The sequence below is a fragment of the Gavialis gangeticus genome, unplaced genomic scaffold (genome assembly GCF_001723915.1).
Source record: "Gavialis gangeticus isolate Ggan-Ray unplaced genomic scaffold, GavGan_comp1, whole genome shotgun sequence".
NCBI lineage: Eukaryota > Metazoa > Chordata > Crocodylia > Gavialidae > Gavialis > Gavialis gangeticus.
The window spans coordinates 18,296,870-18,323,384 of NW_017729006.1; the positions used below are offsets into that span (position 1 = coordinate 18,296,870).

Below are 26,515 nucleotides of genomic sequence, written 5' to 3' on the forward strand. Positions count from 1 at the left end.
TTACCTGTGGGGGCACATTTCTCACAAGACAACCACTTTTTCTCCAATCTCAGTTCGACTCCTCAAAGGGAATTGACAAAACACTTTTCACAGACAAGCCTACGAACTTCACTTCATCAGCCTCCTGGATACAAAGAATCATAGACTAAATATAGACACTGGATTTATGACACAGTATAACTTGCCTGACATCTGACTCCCCAGGTACCTCTCCACTATTCACCCGCTACATTCATCCCCCTTCTGTCTGTCTCTCACCCACTGACTCCTCAAATTACATCTTCACTGACTGCCTTTCTTGTATGCAGACCAGCCTCTGGCTTCTTTACTATTCATTCCATCCAGGAAGAGCACATACTAACTGCAGATGCTTCCTCAGCTTGACAAAAGGTTGTTAAACTCAAAAGCCTGCTAAGAAAAACATTTCCAATGATTTAAGTTGGTCTAATAAAAGATATCAGATACACCCAAAGAACCTTGTCTAACGGTGGAAGAATACACTTCATTTCCTTGCTGCAATCCAGTATTTGTTAGTCAACTTTTCTAAAATTCTGCTCTGAAAACATTGGCACATAAGTGGCTACCTACTAGTATTTCAAGGGCCTACATTTTTTTGAAACTAGGGTAATCTTAGTTTTTACTAGTGAGTTGAAGCAAAAAGAGATGGAAGTCAGTCAATGTGGCATATTTAATAAAAAACTCATTTTTTTAAATTTGAGCAAAGCATATTACCTGATTATTATTCCTCAGTTTTAATTATCATTAAAATAAAATCAGAATCCAGAGGTTTCTAAAGAACATATACATTCTGTGACATTTAATTAGTAAATCTATTCTGGACATTTTTCTTTTCTTGCACTTATTTTACCCTTCAAAAACAGCAACATTTCAATCCAAAATGTCAGTGGGAATGGCAAACCTAAAAGGATAATATATTTCACTGCCTATTGCCATGCAGATATCCTAGTTTAAAATAATCTATCCTAAAACTGCTACACATCTGCCCACAGTATGCATATAGGAGAAAAAATATTTAAATTCAGATTATTACATTAAACTAACACCATAGGAGTTTGAAACTCAAATAATGCCTGCTCAATATATTGTTAATGATTCCACTCACATCTTCTAAAACAAATGTTCTAGGACTGTTATCCAAGAATCCCTGGTGGTGCATAGAGCACTTGGTAGAGAGCGAACTGATTCTTCCTCATTTCCAGCATATGCAGTATAATAAGGGAAGCCATTACAGAACTGCATTTAAATAATTTCCTAATATTTCTTTCTTACATAAGCAGTAGCTATCGTTGCCAAAGAGATGGAATAAGATCATGGATAGAAAAGAGATGGCAGTGCAAGCAGTGCTGAATGTGACAGGAAGTCAGTGCACTTGACAAATTCTCTCTCAAAATGCTGACCAAATTTCAAAAAGTTTGAGAAACCATGCTGTAGGCTACAAAATTCAGCATGAACAGCTGGAAGTGGGTTGAATTCATCTGATTAGATTTCAGCGTCTTTTGTGATTACTGTAATTTTGACAAGATAATGATCTCTCGTGGATATGAATTTTCAAGGTTCATAGAAATAAAATAAGATTTATTATACAGTCTGTCAAATTATTTATGCAACCTACTTTTGCTGCTTTGAGAGGAAATCCTATCATCTCACATAATTGGAGAAATCTTTCCCTGTTCTAGTTTACAGCAACGATCAACATTGTTGGCGTACAAAGAGAACCAGTGGTACAGGACCTTCCAAGACTCACGTTTATCAAAGGTGATAGGATATATTTATTTTCTGCGGTGTTATGTAGCTTGGAGTTAAGATATTGTGTGGAACATTCACCACCCCTAGGTCACTAGGTCATTCACCACTTGTCCTAGGTCAGCCTTTGGTACTCTTCAAAACAGAGAAATGAAGCCACACGGACAGTAGTAAATTTGGAATGGAACAATCTGAAATTGTATGCCAGCTTCTCGCCTATCTCCATCAGAACCATCTTTACTATCTACACATCTTGCTGCCTCTTCAGTTTTATTTTTAGGCCAGAGTCAGTTCTACAGCACGGCAGGAGTATGGCTGGACAAACACTGGCAAGAATGTCATGTAAGATGTTTGCCACAAGTCACTTTTCAAGATGAGGTGAAGCACAGAACAGAGAAGTTGAAACTGGAAAGGAATTCAGGGGTGATGGGAATTCAGAAATTTAAATCTCATCTGGGTAAAGTGAGTTTTAGCTTCAGAAGTTAACACTTTCTTTGGGGAAATTTGGGGTTGGAAAGGGGGAGGGAGCTATATTTGCTTTTCTGTCATGCAAAGATGAGTGTGGTATGGCAGCCACTTCTTTCTAACTCCATATCTATATTGACTTCTTCAATCTTCTGGTCAGGACACTTCACCAACCGACAACATCCATAAACTCTGCAGGGGCTTAGAAACCACAAGTATACCTTGTTTAACCCTGACTCAGAAGGAAGTTATTCCCCTTGGAAAACATTTTTTTCCTGGAGGATACAGCAGAGTAAAGGGTAATTATCAGAGTCAAGTACATAGTTCAACTAAATCATCTTTCCAAAATTAAAAGTATGGTGAGATTAAAAGTAAGTTATAGATCATATGATTTCCTATACACTTAGTCCACTTCTAAGAAACAACACTGCTCTCCTGATGATTAAGCATGACAGGAATGGAAGTCATGACATGTCTATAACTTTTCACTGGACTTGAATTTGTGCGATTCCTACTGACTGATAACCCAAGTTATAACCATTCTGTCAAAAGCAGTTTTACCATTTGATAAAAATAATAAAATAATCTATATATGGATGTATTTCAACTACAAAAATGAATTATTGTCTGAAATGAAAACAAACAATATAATTTTATGTTACAAGGTCAGTGCTTTGGAAATATTCAAAATAACATTTAATAATTTTTAAAGACAAGATACTAAACAAATATATAAACAACATAAGCTTTCTCTTAACAAAGTAAAAAAAGAGTTAATGGTGGTGGGGGAAGGGAATGAAGTTCTATTACAGTGGGTTCTTAATATAGAATATAAAACATGCATTGATCCAGTAACTAGTATCATCTTCTAGAGAAAATAGAATGGATATATATGATAATTTTTGCTTCTTTAAGAACTCTTAATATTCTTTACACACCAAACTTTTATTTAAAGGAGGAAAAACACAAATCACAACAATATCTTTTCATCCAAGCATACAAGAACGAAGACAGAAATGTTAAGTTGAATTTTGGATGCAAATAAAGTTTTTTAACTCACCAATCTTTTGATGATTCTTAACAAAAGCTTCTGCTGTCTCAGATCTCTTTTGGACTTCAGTATTTTGGCAAAGCTGTCCATATTTTCTGGAGACATACTTTCTGGACTGTCGCCGCCATACAGCTGAACCAGTAATGACAAGCATTGTGATGCACTCTCATATATTTCAGTGTCTTCACTTGGAAGCTAAAAAAAACAAATACTCTTCAAACTCATATTTCACAAAATTCTGCATCATCAGGATCTGTGAGATTCCTGTGAAGATTTGTACTGTGGTAGAAAGCAACAATTTCCAATCTTCGTACTTTAAAACACAATAAAAGTTTATAAAAAATTTATAAAGTGATAGAAAGACATTACTAAGGAACCCTCTATATGTGCTAATAAATGTGCAGTGGGGTCTAATGCATGATCCACATAACTGTGCCTCCCACCATGCCACATATGCATGGCAGGAGGTATGATTGTGGGATCGTGCATTAGATTGCATTATTGTGTCTTATCATTGGTACACTGAGAGCCTGGGCCTGATCCTGGGCTCCCCTGGGCACTCAGTGCAGGGAGCAGGGAGAACACTGCCCCTGTTACTGGCCTCATGAGGTATGGAGCTTGCAGCGGAGAGAACACTGCCACCACTGCAAACCTTGTGAGGTGTGGGGCTTGCAGTGATGGCGGCATTCCCTATGAGCCCCACAGCCAAAGACACTACTATCACTGCAAGCCCCACAGCCGAGGTGGCTCAAAGGGAGTGGGGAGGAGCAGCATATTCCCCGCCGCAAACCCTGCAGCTGACAATGCTGTCACCACTGCAAACCTTGTTAACTGTGTGGCTGGTAGTGGGTGGCGCACCTCTGTGGCTGGAAACCCCTTAGTTGATGGGTCTATGAGCCACAGGGGAGCACTTGCCCACACATTCAATTAATGGTGTGATTAGACAAGCTACAAAGTTATTACACATTTTCTGTGGAATAACTTTGTAGCTTATTGCTTGCTTTATCATGCCATTAACTGGTTGAACATGTAGCTGGGTCACAACTTAAGGCACGATTACCTGGTTAATCACACCTTAAGTGTAATGTGTAGAGGGGGCCTAAACCACAGCTATATCTGATTAGACTGTAAAAGTGTCTTTGGTACATTTATCAGGTCATATTAGTCTAGATGAAAAAGCAATCAGGGCTTGTGGCAGAGGTGATATTTTTTATTAGAACAATAAGATTTTTTGCAAAAAAACCTTTAATTGCAAGCTTGCTGGCACAAACCCTCTTCATCAGGCATCAGAGAAAAGGTTGTAAAAGTTCTCCTGGGTAGAAATGAAAGTTCATATTTTATAGGATTTCACAGAGAAGTCAATAGATGGAAGACTCCTCTGGGTGGGCAGTTCTTAGCTGGAAATGAGTCTTAGCTCTCCTGTGAGGTTCTGGGATGATGCAAATTACCTTAAAGGCAGGAGCAGTATCTCCGTTGTTAAATTGATTTCATCATTGATTTGCAGAACTGTTCTTTTTTGCTTTCAACAGCATTTTCAATACATTTTAAGGTCTGACCACTATTATAATCCAACCGGACCTTCTGCATGGTGTAGGCCATAAACTTTTACCCTGCTGTTCTTCCATCAAAACTATAACAACTGTTGACAATGATAAAGCACGTCTTCCAGAAAGACATTCAATTTTAGTTTAAAGGCAGCAAATGATGGAGAATCTACCACAGCTTGTAAATTATTCCAGTGGTTTAATTACCCTTATTTTCATTATGAATTTGTCTTCATTTTTCATCCATTGATACTTCTTATGCCTTTGCTAGCTAGATTAAACAACCTTCTAACAGCAGATATCTAGATATTTATGGGCCGTAATCAGATCGCTTAATGATCTATGAGATGACGCTTCTAAATCTCTTGCATTCTGAGGCAAATTGCTCAAATGATTCTTGTAGCAATTTTCTGCACTTTTTCTAAATCATTTCAAAATCTTTTTTAAACACTGGACTTCAAAACAGGCCATATTTATAGGATTAGGGTTCTCTCTTATGGCAAACAGTGACTCTGAAAAAGACACAGAGTACCAGGGCTGATAATCTGCTGGACACGAACTTCCAACACTATTCTGGAAATTTTGATCCATTTGATGGATCAAATTTGATCCATTTCAAATGGATCAAATGTTTAAATAGGGGAATCTCAAGTGGGAATGGGGTGGTTATGTTACCTATGTATCTGGCAGTGGTACAACCACTACAGGAATACTATTTCTTTAGTGTCCAAAATTCAAGAACAATGTTGATAAATTGGTGATGGTTCAGAGAAGAGCTGTAGGATAATTAAAGGACTGGAAAATGTCTCCATGAAAGTGACAAAGAACTCAATCTACTTATTAGTTTATTTATTAGATACTGTATATATGTTGCCCTTCCCAAAAAAGGCTTGGGGGGGGGGCTTACAGTGAGAGACAGAATAACATATAAAAAGAAGTAGAATATTAAAATAAAATATGAAAACAAAAAATCCCTAAGTGGCATCCCAGCTTACCCTAGCTTGCTAAATACCTGCTCAAATAGGAAAGTCTTACAGTGCTCCCAGAGGATATCTAGGCTCAGGCTCTGGCAACCCTCAAAGGGGAAGGAGCTCTGAAGCTGAAGAACAATTATCAAAAACAACCCCTCACACGTTTTTGCCAAGGTGACTTGGTATACTGATGATAATAGCATGAAATTGTTTTCAGCTGTCCTTGGGGATTTAGGTACCTAGGTCTCAGACCACTTAGGTCGAAACCAGCACCAAGAACTGCAGCTGGAAAGCTTTTGGAAGCCAATGCAATCTCTGGAGCACTGGAGTTATGTTCTCCTGACAACTCATGCCCATCAGAAGGGAGCAGCTGCAGCTTTTGGATGGTCATCAAGGACAGCCCCACACACAGCATATTGTAGTAAACTAGCCTTGAGGTTATGAAAGTATGGATGATGGTGGCCAGATCCAAACATGAAAGAATGGGTCATAGCCTTCTTACTGGATGGAAATGAAGATGGAGAGAAGAACTGCTAGCCACCATTAACACCACCTGCAAATCCAGGGGCAGCAGAGGATCCAGGATCACCCAAGGCTGCAAAACTGAGTGAAAAGGGGAGGCTGAACCCCATCAGTCCTAAGCCATCCTGTGTCAAATGGTCTGCCCACCACCATAAACACTGGCTAGTCTGGATCTAGTTTTAATTGGCTCACCTGCATTCAATCCCCAACTTCTACCAGGCACTGGGGCCCAGGTCAGATGACAAAGAGAGATAGAGATGGGTGTTATAAGCGTGCTTATGGTATCTCACTTGAAATCTCTGCACAGTCTCTACCAGCAGCTTCATATATGTGTTGAATAGGAGTGGTGACAAGAAAGAGCCGTACAAGAAAAGTTACAAGTAGATGGCACTTACCATTACTACCCTCTGAGACCTCCCTGCTAAGAAAGAGAGGAACCAATTTAAAGCAATCCCACTAATACCTACCAGGTCATGTAAATACTTTATCAGCACCTTGTAGCCATGTGTATCAAAACCCACTGAAAGAACTAGTAAAATCAACGAGGAAAAATACCCCCCATCTATCTCCAAGTGAAGATCATCAACCAAGGCCATGAGTACAGTCTCTGCTGTACCCAGGATGAAAGCCTGACAAGGGTCTAGGGAATCCAATTTCATCCAGATGCACCTTGACTTGTTGGGCAACTACCCACTGAAAGACCTTTCCCAAAAAAATGGAGCTTGGAAACAGGACAAAAGCTGGTTGGGGAGAGTTTCTTGAGTAGGGGGATGGGCAGCTGCAAACTTAAGTACACCTAGCACCCTCCTCCTCCAGAAGGGAAGAACTGACAATCCCAGCTCCAGTCCCCCTCAGCTGGCTTTCACAAGGCAGTCTGGGCACAAGTCTAGTTCACAACTGGTTGCTTCCATTCCCCCAAAGCACACCCTCTGTATCAGTGTGACAGCAACTGAAACGGATCCATACACAAACAGAGACAAGACTGAACTTCCCCAACTCTGAATTCTGACTGCAGCAAAGAAGTGGCAGTCCCTGAGCTATGCTGGAAACGGGCAATTTTTGTCTGCAAAGTAGGTGGCAAACTTTGCATAGTGGACTGCAGATGGTTTTGGATGGAAGAGTGGCAGTTATGGAAGGGAAAGTGGACCAACAAATGAGAAATGAATTGGAGCACAGAAGCAAAGAGTGAGAGTCTGATGGAAGACGGACAAAGGTGGGGAAGAGGGAGCAAAAGAAGGTAGGAAAGAAAGGTGGGACACTAGATGTAGAAATAGTGTTCCTGTATTAGTTGACCACTGCCAAATGCATTGGTAACATAACCATCGCATTCCCACTCTTTTATAAAGAGCTGTATAAAAGAAGAGGAATGGTTGGAAGAAAAATGAAGGTTTCCTTGAGGCGATAAAGGAAGGAATAGAAGATGGAAATAAACAAATTGGAGAAGTTAAGTATGAGAGAGGTAGAGGACTGCTTAAAAACTTGCAAGAGGGGGATGGTGCTGGAAAGAGATGGACTTCTGGTGGAATTCTATGAAAAATGTTGGCAATGGCTGGGGACAGACATACTAAAGACATACAGGGAAATAATGGGGAGATCAGGAAGGATTTTGCATAAGGTGTGGTAATTTTGATATTCAAGAAGGGAAAGGAAGATGTGTTAGGCAACTGAAGGCCAATAACCTTTTTAAGCACAGACTACAAAATGATGGCAAAAGTACTGACCAAAACAATGTGTGACTGTTTAGCAGATGTGATACAAGAAGAACAAATGTGTGCTGTTCCTAAGAGAAGGGTATCCCATACCCTATGGTTAATGAGAGATTTCATATTGGATGTGCAAGACAGGAAAAGAAACACAGTAATAATGAATTTAGACCAGGAAAAAGCTTATGATAGAGCTGAACTTTATTTCATGTTTGAAATGTTACGAAGGATGGGGTTTCATGCATAGATGATTGGATGGGTCAAAGCGTTATATAATAATGTGGAAAGAAAGGTTCTTTGGGTAGATGTGATATATTTTATTAGATCAACTAAAATAGTTGGAAAAAAATGCTTTGCAGGCTTTCAGGTACAAACGCCCTTCTTCAAGCATTGGGAGACTGCTGCTGTTATGAGTTCTCCAAGGTAGAGAAGAAGCTAAAGCATAACAAGAAATCTGCGAAAATGTAAATGAGTGGAAGTCTGCAAGACAATAGGTAGAGATAGGAGGGGAGGGGAGGGGAGATGTGTGAAGGAATGTAAGTGGTCAGCTTCAGGCAGATAACCTGGTGAATTAGATGTCAGACAGGTTATAATGTTATAATGTGTCACAAATCCAATTTCTATATTAAGTCCATGATTTTTTGTATTCAGTAGATTTATGAAGTGAAGTTCGTCGGCTTGTCTACAAAAGGTGTTTTGTAAGTTCTCTTTGAGGATTAGGACTAAGAGATCAGAGAGGGAGTGACTGTTTTGTGAGAAGTGGGCACCCACAGGTAATTAGATATTTTTGTCTTTGATGGCTTTTCGGTATGTATTCATTCTGGTACGCAGTTGTTGTTTGGTTTCTCCTACATATTTTCCATCTGGGCATTTGGCACACTGGATGAGATATATTACATTTCTGGAGGCGCAGGTGTAAGATCCAGGAATGGTGATGGTTCTGTTGTGGGTGAAGTTATTGGGGACTGGTGGAGATGCGTTGGTAGGTTTTACATTTCTGGTTATGGTGTGGATCTATTTGGTGTGGCTTGGGTCATAGGAAGTTTGCATCTGGTGGTGAGGTTAACATGGTTTGTTGTTTGTTTAAAGGCTAGGATGGCTGGTTCTGGAAAGATATCTTTAAGAATAGGGTCGTTTTCTACTGTGGGTTGCAATTGTTTGAGGATTTTTCATGTAAGTTCCAGGGAATGATGATATGTCATAACTAATGGTGTGTGATTTGTGGGAATTTTCTTTTTCTACTGAAGTAATTCTTCACGTGATATCCAGGTGGCTCTTTCAAAAGTGCAATCTATCTCTCTGGAGAAGTGTCCTTGTTGGGTGAAAGCCCTTTTGAGATATGTGAGGTGATAGTGATGGGGGGGAGGGGTACTTTCCTCTGTGTAAATTTGGTGGTATTAGCGAGCTTGCTTATAAATTACAGCCTTTTTGGTGTGTGTGTTTAGGGTGATTGCTGGTTCTGTGTAGTTATATATGTTGTGGTCCATGGGTTTCTTGTATGTATGTTGGTCCGTGGCTTGTATTGTACCATTCTGGATATCGATCACGGTGTCTAAAAACGAAATGTTGGTATTGAAGTATTCAAGACAGGGTCTGATGGAGGGCTGATGATTGTTGAATTTGTGATGGAAATCAATCAAAGAGAAACTGCAGGCTTTCTGTCCAAATTATAAAGACGTCATTTATATCAAGAGGGATGTGGACAACATGGAGGGGGTCCAGAGGAGGGCCACTCGCATGATCGGGGGCAGCAGGGCAGACCCTACAAGGAGAGGCTACGGGACCTGAACCTGTTCAGCCTCCACAAGAGAAGGCTGAGGGGAGATCTAGTGGCCTGTCACAAACTAGTCAGAGGGGACCAGCAGGAATTGGGGAAGTCCCTGTTCCCCCATGCACTACCAGGAGTGACCAGGAATAACAGTCAAAAGCTGGCAGAGGGTAGATTTAGGCTAGATATCAAGAGGCGCTACTTCACAGTCAGGGCAGCTAGGATCTGAAACCAACTTCCAAGAGAAGTGGTGCTGGCTCCTACCCTGGGGGTCTTTAAGAGGAGGCTGGATGAACACCTTGCTGGGGTCATTTGACCCCAGTACTTTTTCCTGCCATGGCAGGGGGTTGGACTCGATGATCTGCTCAGGTCCCTTCCGACCCTAGAAACTATATATCTCAGGTATAGCATGGGCTTGATGGTGCAGTTCTTGAGGAATTCTTCTTCCAGGTGGGCCATTAAAATGTTGGCATATTTTAAGGCCATTTTTGTGTCCATAGTTGTGCCCATGGTCTGGAAGACATGCTGATGTTGAAACTGAAGTTGTTGTGTGTGAGGATGAAGTGTATAAGTTCAATAATATCTTGAGGTCTGTACTCCGAGTTGTAATCTTGCTCTTGTAGATATATAAGGCAGGCCTGGATGCCATCCTGGTGTGGGATGTTGGTATATAAGCTGGTGACATCCATAGTGGATAGGAGGGTGTTGCTGAGAAGGTGGTCTATGTTTTTGAGTTTTTGCAGAAAGTCTGTTGGGTCTTGGATAAAACTTGGTCTTTGGGTGACAAGATGTTTTAGGATTAATTCAATGAAACCTGATATTCCTTCAGTTAGGGATCCATGGTTAGAAATTATAGGTCTGCCAGAGTTCTCTTGTCTGTGGATCTTAGAAGCATGTAAAATGTCCTTGGATCCAATCCAATTTTAGGTAACATGCTCCCTAAAATCCACAAAGGAACACCCAGCTGAAGAAATATCAGTTTTCATCAAACCCATCCTGAAAAGTATGGATGAAAAGTGATTGATGGGTGTGGGGAACTGGGAGAATTTACAGAAGTTTGATCTGTGAGTGGTAGAGGGTATAATCAAGATCTTGGGAATCCTAATGGATGCCAAAGGGAAAGAAATAAAGGCATGGGAGATGTTAGACTGGGATTGGCAAGTGGTAGAATGTTATCTTTGAAGGATAAAATGGCTGTGGTTAAAATGGCATTCTTGTTGATCATCCTTTACATGGGAGTGGTGTATCCACCATCACGGCAGAAGATAAGGAGGGTACAGAGGCAGATATGCATTGGGGGAGGCGGGGAGGGAGAGAGGGGAAGTAAAAGAGAGATGGTAGCCAGAACATAGCTATACAAAGGCAGGGAATTAGGAGGTTGGAGAATGCCAAATTTGGACAGCTTTGTATATATCTAGTTTATAAGTATGTTCTTTTAAAGTGGCAATGGAGAGGATGGGGGAGGCTGCATGTTTCTGTCCTTTTCTGGCAGACAGAACATTAAGATGGGACATGTACATAGGAGACTGGAAAAAATGTGGGCATGGCAGCCACCAGCTCACTATGCAAAGATGGAGAGTTTCTTAATGATAAATAAACTAGAAGGAGTGGGATTAGAGTGCTTGAAAGACCGTAAGAAAGTGATTAATATGATAAGAAAGATGATAACGATAGTGGGGGATCTAATGGAAGGACAGATGGCAAATGTGGTGAAAGAAGTGACAGAAACTAGACTGAAAGGAGAACATACAGCTATCATATGGCTGATGATATGGAATATTCTTCCTGTGAGGGGTATTCAGCATAAATGGGGTTTTGGAAGATTGGCAGTGTGTCTGAGAAAGGGATATGGGGCTAAAGAATCTGTATCGCTTGTATTTTGGGACTGCCCTTTTGAGCAAGGTGTATGGGAGGGTATGCATTAATTTATGAGGACGATCAATATGAACTGTGACCTAACAAATAAAATGGTGTTGTATGGGTTAATGCCCAAAGAACTAGAGACAGAGACTGAGAACCACACTACTTTGTTTACTACTTAAACAGATATGCTCTATTACAACCCCAAATTAATTCAGGGAAATCCTATGACTGATGATTGTCACAAAGATCATATAATCTATGAACTGTGCACAGTTTTCCAGTAATGGTCTCACCAGTGCAATAATATATCCTATGCAGTTATTTCATTTTGAAAAACACTATTCACTTATTCACAAATATACTACATTAAAAAAGATTACTACTGGTTTATCCTTATACTAATAACAGGCAAAAGATTTACATTAAAGACAAAAAAATCACAGATTTTACATACACCAAGGAAATTCTAAGAATCTAGCTGACAGTCTTTTTAAGAGACCACAGAACAATGGATGACCTTATATGCTAGGCACCTATGCATGCATTGCATAACTATGTGAGTGATAATATATTTTGATTTGCCTGACTTCTGTCAGTTAGGAGAAACTTTTATTGTTATTTTAACATAATTCTGGAGAATAACATTTATCATATTATGCCCCTTAAGCTACTTCAAAGTATAATTTGCCAGACACCTATACATAAATAAAGCCCACTTCTTTATATCCTTCATAAATCCTGAATTGAGATGGAAGTTACAGATTAGTAACTCTAAGACATAAAATACAGGACACCCTCGCTATTCACGAATCTGCTATTTGCGGATTCGAATATTCATGATGCACCACACCAATTGGTTGAGTCGGGGTGAGCACTGTCGTGGCTCCCTCTGGCGCTGCACTAAGCTCCTGCCTCTGCAGTTAAGCCAGGCATGGTGTGCTGCACAGGGTGGGGGAGGGCAGAGCTGGGGAGAGTGGAGCGGAGAGCAGAGCCAGGCGGGCAGACAGGGAGGGCAGAGGCAGGCAGGCGGAGAGCAAGTGCCAGGGCCGAGGATGGAGGCAGCAGCAGCAGTGGCATCTTCTCCCCCGAAGGCAGCCACAGTCAGTCTCCAGGCGCTGCAGGGGAGCCCCGCGCTTCCAGCCTCGTGCGGGGGGGGGGGCAGGGGATGGCTGTTGGGTCTGATGGGGAGTCCCATCAGTATTCGTGGATTTTTCCATTTGCAGGGATCTCCAGAACAGATCCCCTGTAAATGGTGAGGGTCTCCTGTACTATATTTGACCCAATACCATAAAAGTGAGAAGATCCTCAAAATTATTTTTTCTTCTTCTCTGGGATTATTTTTTTCACTTTGACTTCTTTCCAAGCTTAAAGCCATACACTGTTGATATCTGATTATTTGTTTCTTGACCTACTTACTGATACGACTTACAAAGCAACTGACAAGTAAATGTCTTTTCTGGTAAGGTAACAAGAAGGAGTAGTGATAAACATAACTTTAATTCCTGTATGTATCTCTAAATTCTCAATTCTAAATAGAATAAAAAAAGTCTACTGATTTAATTGGAGGTTTTCACTGAGCTAACTTAATTTCCCCATTGCTAGAAAAGCGACTTATCAGTTAAAAAAGGTTAAACAAAAAGAAGTCTTTTAAATCACTTATTTTACATCTCTAAAGGCAAGAGAATATAACCTACAGTATCAGTCTAGGCTATGGAATTGTTACGGGGTCAAAACATTGATGTACAGTAAAGCTTCTTACAGAGAAAAACCACTACATCCGCTTTTTAAAATATGGCCTGTCCTCAAACCTAAAAGAACATCCATGCAGATTTATCCAGGATCTAGCCCCATTTGGAATAGCAGTCACCTAGTTGATCTCTACCAGCAAGAACTAGAGGAAATAATTAGAGTAACTGTTCTCAATGGAAACTAGGGACTGCTGGAGTAAGGTTTGCTGGGGAGATCAAACCAAACCAATATAAGCCTGAAGAGTACAGGATTTTTGCCCAGGCCTTACTGCATCAACCATGTATGAAGTATATGAACTCCTTGTGGAGTTCCTCCTGGGCCCTGGAGACTACAGCTCCTTCAATGAGGTAACAAGAAAATGAACACAATGTAGCTCAGAATTAAAGGGGAAGTCCAAAAAGGTTGACACCCTGTATGATTGTGTCTACAGCAGTATTTTTCTTTGCAACTCCCACATTATGTGACATCAGTGGAATTGCACAGTTGGATTCACTAATGTAGATGGGGCCCTGGGGATACGACTGTATTAGTTAATATTATCAGCCAGTGTATACTGGTATTCCCATTAGTGGCAGCACACAAGAATGAAATTTCAAGAGAAATTCTGGATGAATGCATAGCTGAAAGAACAAAATGCAATACATTAAAGCTGGAAAGCTAGAAAAATGAAATGTTGACATTTGGGGAAGTAGTTTCTCATTTAAAACAGAAGCAGCTAAGTTAGGATCTTGTTGCTAGACAACAGGATACTGTTTGATAGCTCATCTCATTTCCTAACAAGCTAGAACAGTGCTCCATTTTATTTTTTTAATTCAGCAATTCTCAATCTGGGTGTTGCACCCTGGGGCGCCTTGAGATCCTTTCAAGGGGGTAGTGGTGTGCCATGCAATGCTAGCACAAGATAAACCCAGAGATTTCGAATAGGAATCCGCAGTGTTAAAAACATTTTGATCTGCTCTGTAATTTTTCTGTAATAAAAAATAAGTGAAAGCTGAGAACTGGTATTTTCCAAAGGGTGCCTTGAATCTAACAAGGGGCATCCAGGGTCTAAATCAGTTGAGAATCACTGTTCTAACTGGACAAATTCTGTTAGTAATTTGCTCATTTGCATATCAAAAACGCATGTCTGTATCTGAGAATCATTTATTTAATTTTTTTAGCCAAAACACATTATTTGGTCTGACAATGGGGGGCAAAACAAGAAAAATCAAACCCTAGTTCTCGTCCTTTAGGAAAGGAAAGCAACTGCTCACCAAAACACGACAATTCTTTCCTTTTGTTAACCAAAAGGCATCTCTAGGTGGTTTCCATTTTGTCCTTTCAGTTTTATAAAAGTTTAGGTCTTGAGCCTTTCAATCATGCAGAAGGGTTAGAGCTCCTTCCCACTCACCTCATTCTCCATATGGCTGAGACTATTTTGGGATACTGACCATTTGAATTTCTAGTAGGGGACCCAAAAATCAAAGTAACTTATAGAAATGTATTTTAAGAAGGTAAAGTTATGAGTGCTCAATGATATACTGCTCTGGTAAAATTTGTAAAATATAGTAACTCCTTGTAACAACCCTTGATGCACAGAAGTCTTGCATGTCAAGCCTGAGCTTCATTAGATTTATGATTACTTTAGTCTTCTGAAAACAGGTTCAGAACGTAAAATCTTAACTGTATTTAATACTGATACAGATATTATTTGCTCTATGTAGCTTAATGAGAATTTGGCATGAAACATGGGGGAGGGGTTTATTATAGCACTGCATTTTTGTAGTTTATTGCCAAAAAATGTGTTCATTTTGAACCCAATTTCATTGTGTTCATGAACTGCAAACCACTGCAAGAAATGTGTGATCGTTTGAGCTGAAGTGACAGTTTTCACACCGATGGAGTTGTTAGGGCATCTAATTTGAGAGTTACAATGAAACTGTCTGGAATACCCTGAGGGGACACTATTTCAGCACATTAATGAGGTTACACACAAAGAGAGTTTATTACGATAAGAGATAGATGTTCATTAGATCAGTAATATGATTACAGAACATGCTGTACAGGAAGGACCGTTGGGAACTATACACAAGATGATTTTGCAAACATTAAAGAAAATACGAAAGCAAGCATCATTATTGAATCTGCTAACTTTACTATATTATAATTACTAGTAAATGTGCAGTTTTTAAATTAAATTTTAAACATTATAATACCATATTTCAAAGCAGAATAAGCCTCCTACCTAGCCAAGGAAACCACATTTTAGGGTGGATCTTTTTTTAGCTCCCTTGGTTTAATTAAGACCCCTTTCTGAAGTTCTGTACTTATGACCAATACATTTTTATTTCCCCAGTGGTTTTGCTGTGCAACTCCAACAAGGGAAATTCTGCCTAGTAGTCAGCCCTGCTGGAGTTCAGAGTGAGTAAGTACTAGCACAGGATTTTAGACAAGTGAATATCAAAGTGGCACCATTTCAAGGAAGATCATGGCAATGCCTTCTTTTATACCTATAATGTACAGTGAAGAAAGTTTTATGTCGTGCACAGATAGCCCACTTCCATTAACAGATGGTAAAATCACATTACGCGGTCTATACACAATGCTACTATTTCTACTGATACTTTGGTGCCCCAAAGACAGCTTGCTTCCCATGCTCTGTAAGTGAAGCAGGTGCACAATTTTCAAATCATAGAACTGTAGCACTGGAAAGGACCTCAAGAGATAATCAGATTCAAACTTCTGCATAAGAGACAGAAAGCTTGAGAAGTAAAAAAAGTAGCTCTTGGTGGATGTAGATTTATATGATACCATATAAACAATCAACAGATCTTCCATCATTTAAAAGAGATGTTGTTTGGGAAATCATCACTATTGCCAGTTGCTCTCTGGTGTCAAAAACTTGAAAATGTCATTCACCTGAGATAGGGCAAGTTTCCCACCAAATCATCTCTCACTAACATGATGTGACCTAAGAGGGGATGGAAGAGAAATCAAGCATCATTCAGAGGTAAATACTGTATTATAGTTGGTTGGGAAAGAGTTCTTTGAACAGCTTGTATAAATGTCAAGGCTACTCTGTTTATAGTAAATTATCACTTGCAACTAGAAATTTCTGATTTAGGAGCCATCACTCATGCCATGGCAGACCAAGAATGCGGATTTATGGGAACAAAGAACAAAATGAGGTTGCTCATTTCTAACTGAATTTTAAATCAGTGGCTCATTCTTGGGTTGGAATGGTAATCTTGATTTTTTTGAAGCTCTGCTTATGTAACCTTACTTAAATTTAGAATAAAGATAATAGTTAACTCATGTAAAAATATCACACAATTACTGCTATGATTAGTAAGATTTAGGATCATCTGATGTCCTGCACAAAGGCAGTTCACACTAATTAATGCTTCTTCCTTGGTTTGGAACATTTCTTGGAGAGTGCAGTGAATTTTAGAAACCACTTTTCCTGCTTTTGTAAATTTAAATAAACTTTTTCAAATTTGCAAACAATTGACTAAATCTGGCATATCAACAAGTCTGATTTTTTTCTATGTATACCTTCTGCACAATATAATCTTAGCTGTAATATGCAATTTACAATTCTTTTTAAAAGCAGAAGCACTGGACAAAAAAGAATCTAAGTGGAATTAGTTTTAAAAAGTCAGCTTGACAAAAAGAATCTAATAGTAAGTGCTCAATTTACTTAGCTTTGATTGATCAATTAAGGGCAATACTGATCATGGGTTTAAATACTGCATTATCTGTACTCGCAATTTTTCTGCATGGTGGGTTTTGGAATGATTTCTGCTTCCATATTCTTAAGAACTCAGAGGTTTCATTTAAATGCAATTTTCATTTTTTATATTTCCTTCAGTGTACCCAAAGTAATGGACTAAATCACAAGTATAGAAGGGAAACACTGATTCTAAGATTTGGGTATTTTCATGTTTAACTCATATTGACTTTTGAAGAAGTATTAAAAGACCTAAGCATTTAAAACTGCAAAAAAAAAAAGATTCAATGAGACAGAGGATATAAATCATCATCTCAAAAGATATAAATATCAGTGAGGGAAGGATTTGTTCAAGGTCTAATAAGTTACAAACCTGGTAAAATAATGGTGTGAAATAAAGAACAAGAGAAAGTCTGAATTCAATGACAGAAAATTCTAATCAGGGTGTGGACCAGTGAAAATATTATGGCTACTGAAAAGGGATCCATAGGACTTATGACAATTAGGCTGAATCTGCTGTAACTGTTTAGCTTGTCCATTCTATTTCACAAGTAGAATCTGAAGTGCAATAATTTACTGATTCCTTCATTTATAGCTAAATGATGTTCTTTATCTTCATTTGTGGTAGAACAGGGGTAGATGTAACACAGCACAGGGTGTTCTGTTACTAGCAGAGGCCTGAGTGGCAGCTAGGCAGCTTGCAGCTGCCTGCAATGCCAATTAGGCAGAGCCGCCTGATTGGGAGCAGGGCCCAGCTGTGCTCTAAAAGAGCTGAACCCTGAACAGCAAAGGGTTTGATGCTGCAGCCAAAGGAACAACACTCAGGTGAGCTGCTGTCCATGGAACACTCTTGGAGGTAAGGGCTGGGGCTACAGGGAAAGAGGAGACCCCATGGTTCTGGGCCTGACTGGAAACTGCACCCTGCTGGGTGTGGACTAGTGAAAATATTATGGCTACAGGACACATGACCTGGTGAGATTATCTATGGTGGGACAGTCCTCCAGAAATGCCAGGTCAGTTACCGCCCCAGTGAAAGGTGAGTATGGGGCATGTTCTAACCCCAGCCCCACATCCCTGGCGGGTGAGATCAAGCAGGGGGAGCCCAGACTCATAGACAGTACTGAGGCAGGGCCCAGGTCAGTGGAGGGACCTGTGGCAACACCCAGACTCTTGGTGGAGGTCTGAGGTTGCATACAGAAGCCACCATGAAGCTCTGGGGGGGGGTCCTGAGCTTTGGGGAGCTATTAAGGAAGCTCCTGGGGCCAGGGATAAGGAGATAACCCAGGCAGGGGTTGGAGCCCTGATCTGGTGGGGAGTGAGGGCCCTGATAAGACTCCAGAGCTCAGGTCCCAGTGTGAGCCACTGGAGGGAGAAACATATGCAAGGCTTAGGATACGATAAGGGGATGTTGGAGTCATATACATAGGCCCTTGCCACCAGGGCAGATAAATAGGCAGCCTCCCACCTCATTAACATTGGATAATTAGTAACATCAAGGCATGGCAGGAGAGGAGGCAGGCAGCTGGCTTTAAAACAAGTGGGTGGGCCTACATTTAGACCAGTTCCAAGATGCTCACTTGTTATAGAAGACAAGACTGAACAAGTACAACTTATATGATGAGTTCTTAAAAACAGCGAGATTCTCCACCCCCTCCACACTTTAAAACAGTACATTTGGTTGTCTGTCTATGCCTTCAGAGTTTCAATTGCCCTGCAGTATCTTGTACCCCTCTTTCCAGAAGGGCAAAGTCAGCAAAACTCAAAAATCTGAAAACCAGAAAATGAAGATTTAAGACGTACTCCCTGTAACTTTAACTCCCTGTAACCTTAATTGTATCACCTGCAATGCTCCAATAGACAATTGAAATTATTTGCAAGTACTCCAGGTCCTTTCATTGTACTAGTGCAGGTGTATTAAATGATGGAGGAATTAGTTGGAACAACTTAGTAGAGCCTGTAGGAGACAATCTGAGTAGGCCATGCCCCTTGATGGACTCCACTAACATAATCTGGGGGGGAGGGGGTACACCTGCAGGGTACCAGCCCTAGATGCCAACTATGAGAGGGCATCAGGATGCCTCCTCCATGGCCATGGCTGGGGCAGCTCTTCACTGCATGGTCATAGGAACCAGGCAGGCACAGCCCTGTATATAGCTATGTATGGGGGGGAGGAAATGGGGGGGGCAGACCAAGTGGGGCAAGAGGAATGGTGTCCTCTTGCCCCCCCTAGGAAGTCTGTGCCACAGGAAATGCAGCCATGCACCCAAAAGCATATTTGGGGAGAGGGAGCGAACAGGGCACCAAACATGGCTCCCAGAAAGCCCACACCATGGGGCTGCAGCAGCCCAAGCTGATGCTGCTACAGTAGTAGAAGCTGCCTTCTCTGTGTAGACAGCAGGAGCAAACAGAATGGCATCATGCTGGTAATCACTTTTGTGGTTCCACAGATAGCCCAAGCTTTTAGATGATGTGACTCTGGTCCAAGTGAAGAGAAAGGCAACAAAAGAATTTCTTTGTAAAGCCTAAGGAAAATTCCACTTGTTGGACTGTTTCTGTTCAAAAGAACAGGGCTGCTTGAGATCCTGGAGGGATGGAAGAGCTTGTCTAGAGCACTGTCTGTATCTCAGGTTCCAATTTATGTCCTGAGTAGACATGATACAGTTTTTATGGGTTATAAATGCTTATTACCATGACTGGCTTTACCCATGCTTTTGCTCTCTTAGAAAAGTTTATTTGGGGTTTAACAAAGAACAGATTTTCTGCTCTTGTGTGTACAGGTGCCATTTTTCATTTCTGTGTCATGTTTTCACTGTTGGAGGAGAATACTGTTTCCCTGCTGTTTTGACTGAGGCCATAACCCTGCAAGGGTATTGCTACAATACAGCATTAACAGCTGCATGAAACGCTTCCAATTTTTGAGTCTGGTGCATCTGGGAGAGGAGAGGAGCACAAAGCACAGCCAGATCAAGGTTCTAGGATTCAGGGTGGGGGCCTGCCCAAGCTGGGTGGTCCGTATTCTTGGGGACCATTTTATCATGAAGGTTCGCTATGCTTCTGCTAAAGGTCTTTTCCTGGTCACTCCATGAATCTGTCATGAAACACATCTCAAAGACAATATCTGCTCTAACAGTTCCAAATGAAAAGCTGTTGCATGACCATAATCAAATGACTGATGGTACTCTTTTTGCCTGTTTGAACTATTGCTTGAGACCCCTTCATCTTGGACTGCTTTAATGATGATCCCTTGCAGTTATCTGGAGTGCAACTGCTTTGTACACAGCTGAGACCAAGTGATTTCTTTTCAGAGCTTGTAATACTTTTACCTCTTCTCAGAGGTAGGAGACCTCCATGCAGCTCCAGTAGACAGATCAGTAGCCAGCAGCTGGCATCCTTGAAAATGCACCGGGAGGTTGTATAGATCATATAGAGAAGACAACTAGTGAGTTCCCAAAGTTTCAGACCCTGGAGTATCCAAGCAGTATCTGGCCATGCATCAGAACTCAGTGTGAGATGAGATCTAGGTATCATCACTATATGACCATAAAGTTCATAAAGGTGAGCAGAGAGGGCACAAAATGGTGTGGGAAGGCAGCTGATAGGCAGTTGATTTGAGGTAACTGCCTATCAAGAAAGCAAGGGTAGCCTTGTAATTACAATTACAATTTCTCACCATCATGATGGTCAGAAAAATTATTAAACCTGTGTCACCATAAGTTGAAGGCAGTTAACTTGCAGCAGCTGACTGACTCAAGCAGAGGTCAAGTACAAATTAAGTTGTCAATCATTGAGTGTTAAACATGATAGAGAAGTGTGCAATCCCCAAATTAGGAAATCTAAGGCCTCTATGTGCTGAAAGCTGTAAAGGGAAAACAGCAGAGGACAATTCAGTTTGGACAGCTCCTGCATACATATGGTTTTCCCTTAGCATCCACTTTCTGCTACTGTGTGAGAAGATACCTGGCTACTGACCCAGAAAAGGATGGCTTTTCTAATGTTCTTATATTCTTGTTTGAAAAAGAATACCATATTTAGCCTTGATTCATCTAGGAGTAAATTTTACATAGAAGTTGTATCATGCATATGCAGCTTTTTTTGAATGGGGATGCCATTACTTTATATAGGTTAAACTGCTCCTTGTTCACAGTCCAATCCTAGCCTGCACTCCCATGAGGTACAATGAATTTCAAGGCAAGCAAGCATGTGGATTTTAGAACACTTAGATAAATCAACCTTTAAACAGAAAGTAGTTTGCAGAGAGGTATGAAGTGATCCATTCATCTCTATCTTAAGTTTTAAAATGAATGAGAATATCCCACAGAGATGATTACAGCCTGAACCAATAGCTCAGAGAGGTGTGAACTACTCCATTCATTTCACTGGATGTTCCCATACCTGCAAATCCCTAGTTCCAGTAGTTGACAGCCTGAGATTAGTATCACACATTTCCATTGCTAAATTGTTACCCAGCCTCACCTTGTGTGCTTGGTGCATATTTCTCTCATGATGTCTTCAAATCATGAGACCGTGGGCCTCTGAACCCCTCTTCCTGTTCCCTTCTGAGCCACTAAAGGACAAGCATATTCAGAAGGGAACAGAAAGAGGGGGTTCATAATGCCCCTGATCCCACCTCATAAACCCTAGGGGGGTCAGGGATACCCCCAGGTACAGGCTCTCATGTGGCAGAGCAGAGAAGGACAGCCCACCCACACTGAAGCATGTACAGCCTATGCATACCAGAAGTAAGAGCTCAGACCTGTCTCCCTCAACCTCAACACAGAGGTAGAGAGGTAATCAGATACCAACAGTGGGACAGGGAGTCCCTAAACCCCTGCTTTTCTGAAGGGGACTGGGGATGGAGGTCTGATAGGGACCCACAAAGTACAGCTCAGATGTGAGAGCATGAACAAGGGCTCAGCTGCACTTTTCCATTCCTTAATTCCCTTCTGCTATTAATGCAAATATTTGTATACATAATCTATCTTGTATCTGAAAATAGCTTGAGAGTCTTCCAAATTTCTTATGAAACTCAAATGACATTTTCCCAAAAGAACAGCAGCAATGAAAAAAACCTTTTTGACAAAGCAAGACAGTAGAGCAAGATGCTTTCTTTCCCCCTTTCCCAAGATTTTGGCCACGTGTTTACCTTTGATCTGCTATTTGGACTCCTTCCCTGATGCAAGCTTTTTTATATGGTTCTTTCAATGCAGTGTACATGCTGATCTTGGTCCCCTGTTATCTGATGATAACCTCTTCTTTTAATCCTGTAAATCACTGGAAGTGAGCTTTTTTGGCAGGCATGACACACATTAGCCTGAGACCCTCCCTGAGTGCCACTCTGATCCCCTTCCCCTACCTGACTTGCTGGTCCATTTTCTCAGCCCTGCCTGGTGCTCTTTGCCCTATCTGCCACTATGCTGCCTGTCTCCTTCCCAGTCCGCCATGTGCCACACATGGTTGGCCACCCCAGCTATAAGGTATTTTTAAAGAACTTTAGCATGGTTATTTACATAACTCTTCTACTACTTGCCCCTCTGCTTGCTGATGCATCGAACTGCTGAAATTTCAAGAATCAAAGACAGTTTAAAAACTGAAAATTCTAAGCCTCTGATCTGTGACAGTCATCCATAATCATAATTAAGTGAAGCTCATATTCAAAAACATCCTGGAAGATATAATAGAAATGACTAAGCCAGATGAGCAGAGCTTTAACAGGGCTAAGCTGACAAAAATATATACCATGTACATATTATATTTGAAGAGCTTGTTGTTAAGTGCACATGTTGCCTTGAACCACTCTTTGAATTTGTGGTAGTGATACTACATTTAAAGCATCACTGCATTCTAAATAACTGTTTTCAGTCACTTAAAATCTTTTCAGAACTGTTTGATTTTGGCACAAAATCATCTTTGGCACAATTTAGATGTAGATTTTAATTTTTTTTGAAAAATAAAGTTATTTCTGAAGTATACAAGTATGGGGAAAATGTTTTGTGCTTCAAAAATACTCAGTGCAGCTTTGACTTTTGCATTAAGCTCAAGTGGAACTTTCATAGATTTCATAGACATTTTGGGCTGGAAGGGACCCCGGAGGATCATCGAGTCCAGCCCCCTGCCCCAGGGGCAGGAATTCAGCAGGGATCATAGGATCCCAGCAAGATAAGCATCCAAATGTGTCTTGAAGGCGTTCAAAGCGGGTGCCTGAACCACCTCCGGCAGCAGTCTGTTCCAAACCTTGGGGGCTCGAACAGTGAAGAAGTTCTTTCTTATGTCCAGCCTGAATTGGTCACAGTGGAGCTTGTGACCGTTTGAACTTGTCATCCCTTGGGGCACTCTGGTGAACAGTCGTTCCCCCAGATCCTGATGAGCACCCCTGATAAACTTACAGGTGGCCGCCATATCACCCCTGAGCCTGAGCTTTTCCAGGCTGAAGAGCCCCATTGCTCTCAGCCTCTCATCATAAGGTCCATTTTCCTGACCTCAGATCATGCGCATGGTTCTCCTCTGCACCCTCTCAAGCACATCCTTTTTGAACTGTGGAGCCCAAAACTGGACACAGTACAGTAAAGTAAAAACTTGGTGAATCCTCACATTCATAAAGAGTTCAGATGGTTTGAGGAGGACCAAGTCATCACAGAGCCTTTAACAGCCATACCAACTCATCTGTCTCAGGCCACAGACTTGCATTAGGGTATGTACACATAAGCACTAAGGTGGGAGGAGGAGGGAGGCACTTTAACTAGAGCAACTCTTGGAACTGCTCTAATTAAAGCGTCCACAGCGTCTTATGTATTCAGTATCCCGTGCTTCAAAATGGTGGCAGGGAGCTTTAACTAAAGCTGGTTCACCACCATTTTGAAGCATGGAGACACTGAATACATGTGACGCTGAAGTTGCTGAAGTATGCTAATTAGCACACTCCAGCAGATTCAATTAATATACAGACTCATTCTAATTAGAAGGTGTTGGAGCAGATGTCAGGCACATGTATAGGTGTGCCCAAGATTTTTAGTGCAAAAAGTGCCCCAGCACTTAGAAGTGCTATAAAAATCTAGTGCTAAAGGTGGGGACAGATGCACAGAGCCCCCCCAGCTGGAATACCATAAATCACTGCAAAGGTATGTAGTGGCATGCTCACCAACCAGAGGGGTGTGATAGAAGGTTGCTCAGCCCTGGAGCTTGATCGCTGACAGCCTGCCCATTCCCCTGCCATGAAGGAGGAGGATGCAGGCATGACTCTTGCCAGAGACTCTCAGGGCTACATCATGCTCACTGCCACCCTGCCAGGGTGATGCAGGGAGGGGGCCTTCACTGAGCATATCATGCTGCAGTCTTCAGCTCTGCTACTCACCTCCAGGGGGCGGGGAGACGATGGCAGGCTGTTTGAGTGTGCTGTAGCCCTTGGCAGTGGCAACATGTAGGGGGTGCACATGCACCTCCTGAGAGCACCGGTGCACCCCCTGACTGGCTGCACTCCCCGTTTAGGCAATGGGCAGGAGGGGCAGGCAGGAGCACTGTGGGCGCCGGTCGGAGAGTGGGAGCACTGGATGTAGCGGCCACTTCCGGGAGCACTGCAGCCACTTTTGGGACCAGCACAGCCGCTCACCAGTTAGTAAGTTTTGCTGTGGGACAAGCAGCAAGCACCAAGCCACATCAAACAGACTTTCACCTCATTGGGACATTCAGAGAAGTAAAATAAAGCAACACACAATGATAATTGAGGCCACATTGCTGACATGAGGAAAGAGGATGCAGGGCAGGTACACACCTTATTTTATCCTTTAATTAAAAAGTTATGAGAGATGAGCAGACGGTATAGTTTGAGTAAAGCTCAGCTACTATTTTTTTTCTTATTTAGGGAACTAATGGCATTTAAGTCAAAAAGTAAAAAATTGCTATTTCCAGTTCCACTTAAAGGGATATTAAGAATCTGTTCAAGTATCAAAAGTTATGACATATAAATTTAAAAATACTGTTTAAACAACATGTGAAAGTCGATGCATATTAAATATTATAGAACTAGCCCTGGATCGCTCCTTTTTTTTTTTGTTTTAGGATGTTGAGTTGGCATTACAAAAAAAAAAAAAAGATTTTATCAGTTGCTGGTACAGGCAAATCCAGACAAATGGTCCACAAATAAGTCTTAAAGAAAAAGATTATAGGGAATGAATCATATCCTCCCTAAAATAAGAGTCCACAGATAGAATTAAAATCAGAAATTCAACGCTTGTGTCTGGATATATACAGGTTTTGTTGAGTTGAGACTCAATCTCTTAATCTAAAATGTAAAACAATGCCAAGGGGAAGGGAACGGATCAATGATGAATCAAGAGGCCTATGGTAGGATCTGATATTTAACAACGCAGTTACAATGGAATACATCCCCACCAACCATACTTCCAACAGCAGAGCCTTGGAAAGGCACTAAGGACTGAAGCAAAACCCAAGAAGAACTAGTACAGAACCTTATTTTAAAAGGTCTGGAAGACTCCAGGAAGTCAAGAAGGGAAGGTGGCAAACTCCAATGGCCCATGTTCTGAATTTAGGCAGGCAGGAAGGGCCTAGGAACAAATGACCTTGGAAAGAAGAATATCTGGCACTAGGAGAAGATCCTCATGCAGAGTTTAGACCATTTTTGCTAGGTGCAGAACTGGAAAAGCATAAAGTGGCCTTAGAGAACCCATAGGCTGTGGAAGGCTGGGGCTAACGAAGCTTAGACAGCCCAAATGTGGGGCAGCAGGTAGGGCCGCAGGGTAGCCCGGCTGCAGGCTCCGAGCTGCTGCAGCAGGGAGGGAGGGGCGCACACACTCGGACACACAGCCAGCCAGAATTGTGGCCCCAGTGTATGGATTACTGCCGAGCTTGGTGGCCAGGAAAATTTCAGTGTACTCTGAAGGGGTACAGGCTTGGGGAGCAGCGAATCAAGGCCCCCACAGTGTGGGAGAGAGTGGGGCAGGTGATGGGGTGAATGGGGCCCTGGGGCAGGTCATGGGACTATTGGAATCCCAGGCATCTCATCCAGGGGTGAATGGGGGCTATTGCCCCACTGTGGAAGCCACATGGCAGCGTGCAGCTCTCTGGGCAGAGGCAGTGCGGCACACAGCCCAGCCTGCAGCAGCAGCCTGCCCTTGCCCCATGCACAGATCAGAGGTGCATGTGCCCCCTGGGCCTCTGCCGGGGTGCATGCAGCAGCAGAAGTCCCCCCACGTCCCCGGATAAGTCACCCAGGCTGAGCATCCCATGACCCAACCCAGGGCCCCATTCACCCCAGTCCCTGCCTCTGCTATTGCCCCACTCCTTCCTGCACTGTGGGGGCCCTGATCTGCCTCCTCACACTTCTTCCCCATGACAGAGTAACCTGCAGGGAGAGGTGTGGGTACACACGCAAGTGCACACACACTCAGCCCCC

The 26,515-nt window shown here is 41.8% G+C and overlaps 1 protein-coding gene across 2 annotated transcripts in view; it reads right to left on the reverse strand.

Annotated features, from left to right (window-relative positions):
* Nucleotides 1–26,515, reverse strand: part of ULK4 (unc-51 like kinase 4) — a 556,180-nt gene that overhangs the window by 96,263 nt on the left and 433,402 nt on the right. For both annotated transcript variants that reach the window (XM_019508899.1, XM_019508898.1), the window contains exon 35: nucleotides 3,290–3,475. In XM_019508899.1, coding sequence (XP_019364444.1) covers nucleotides 3,290–3,475 — 186 coding nt within the window. The remainder of the gene's footprint in view (nucleotides 1–3,289; nucleotides 3,476–26,515) is intronic.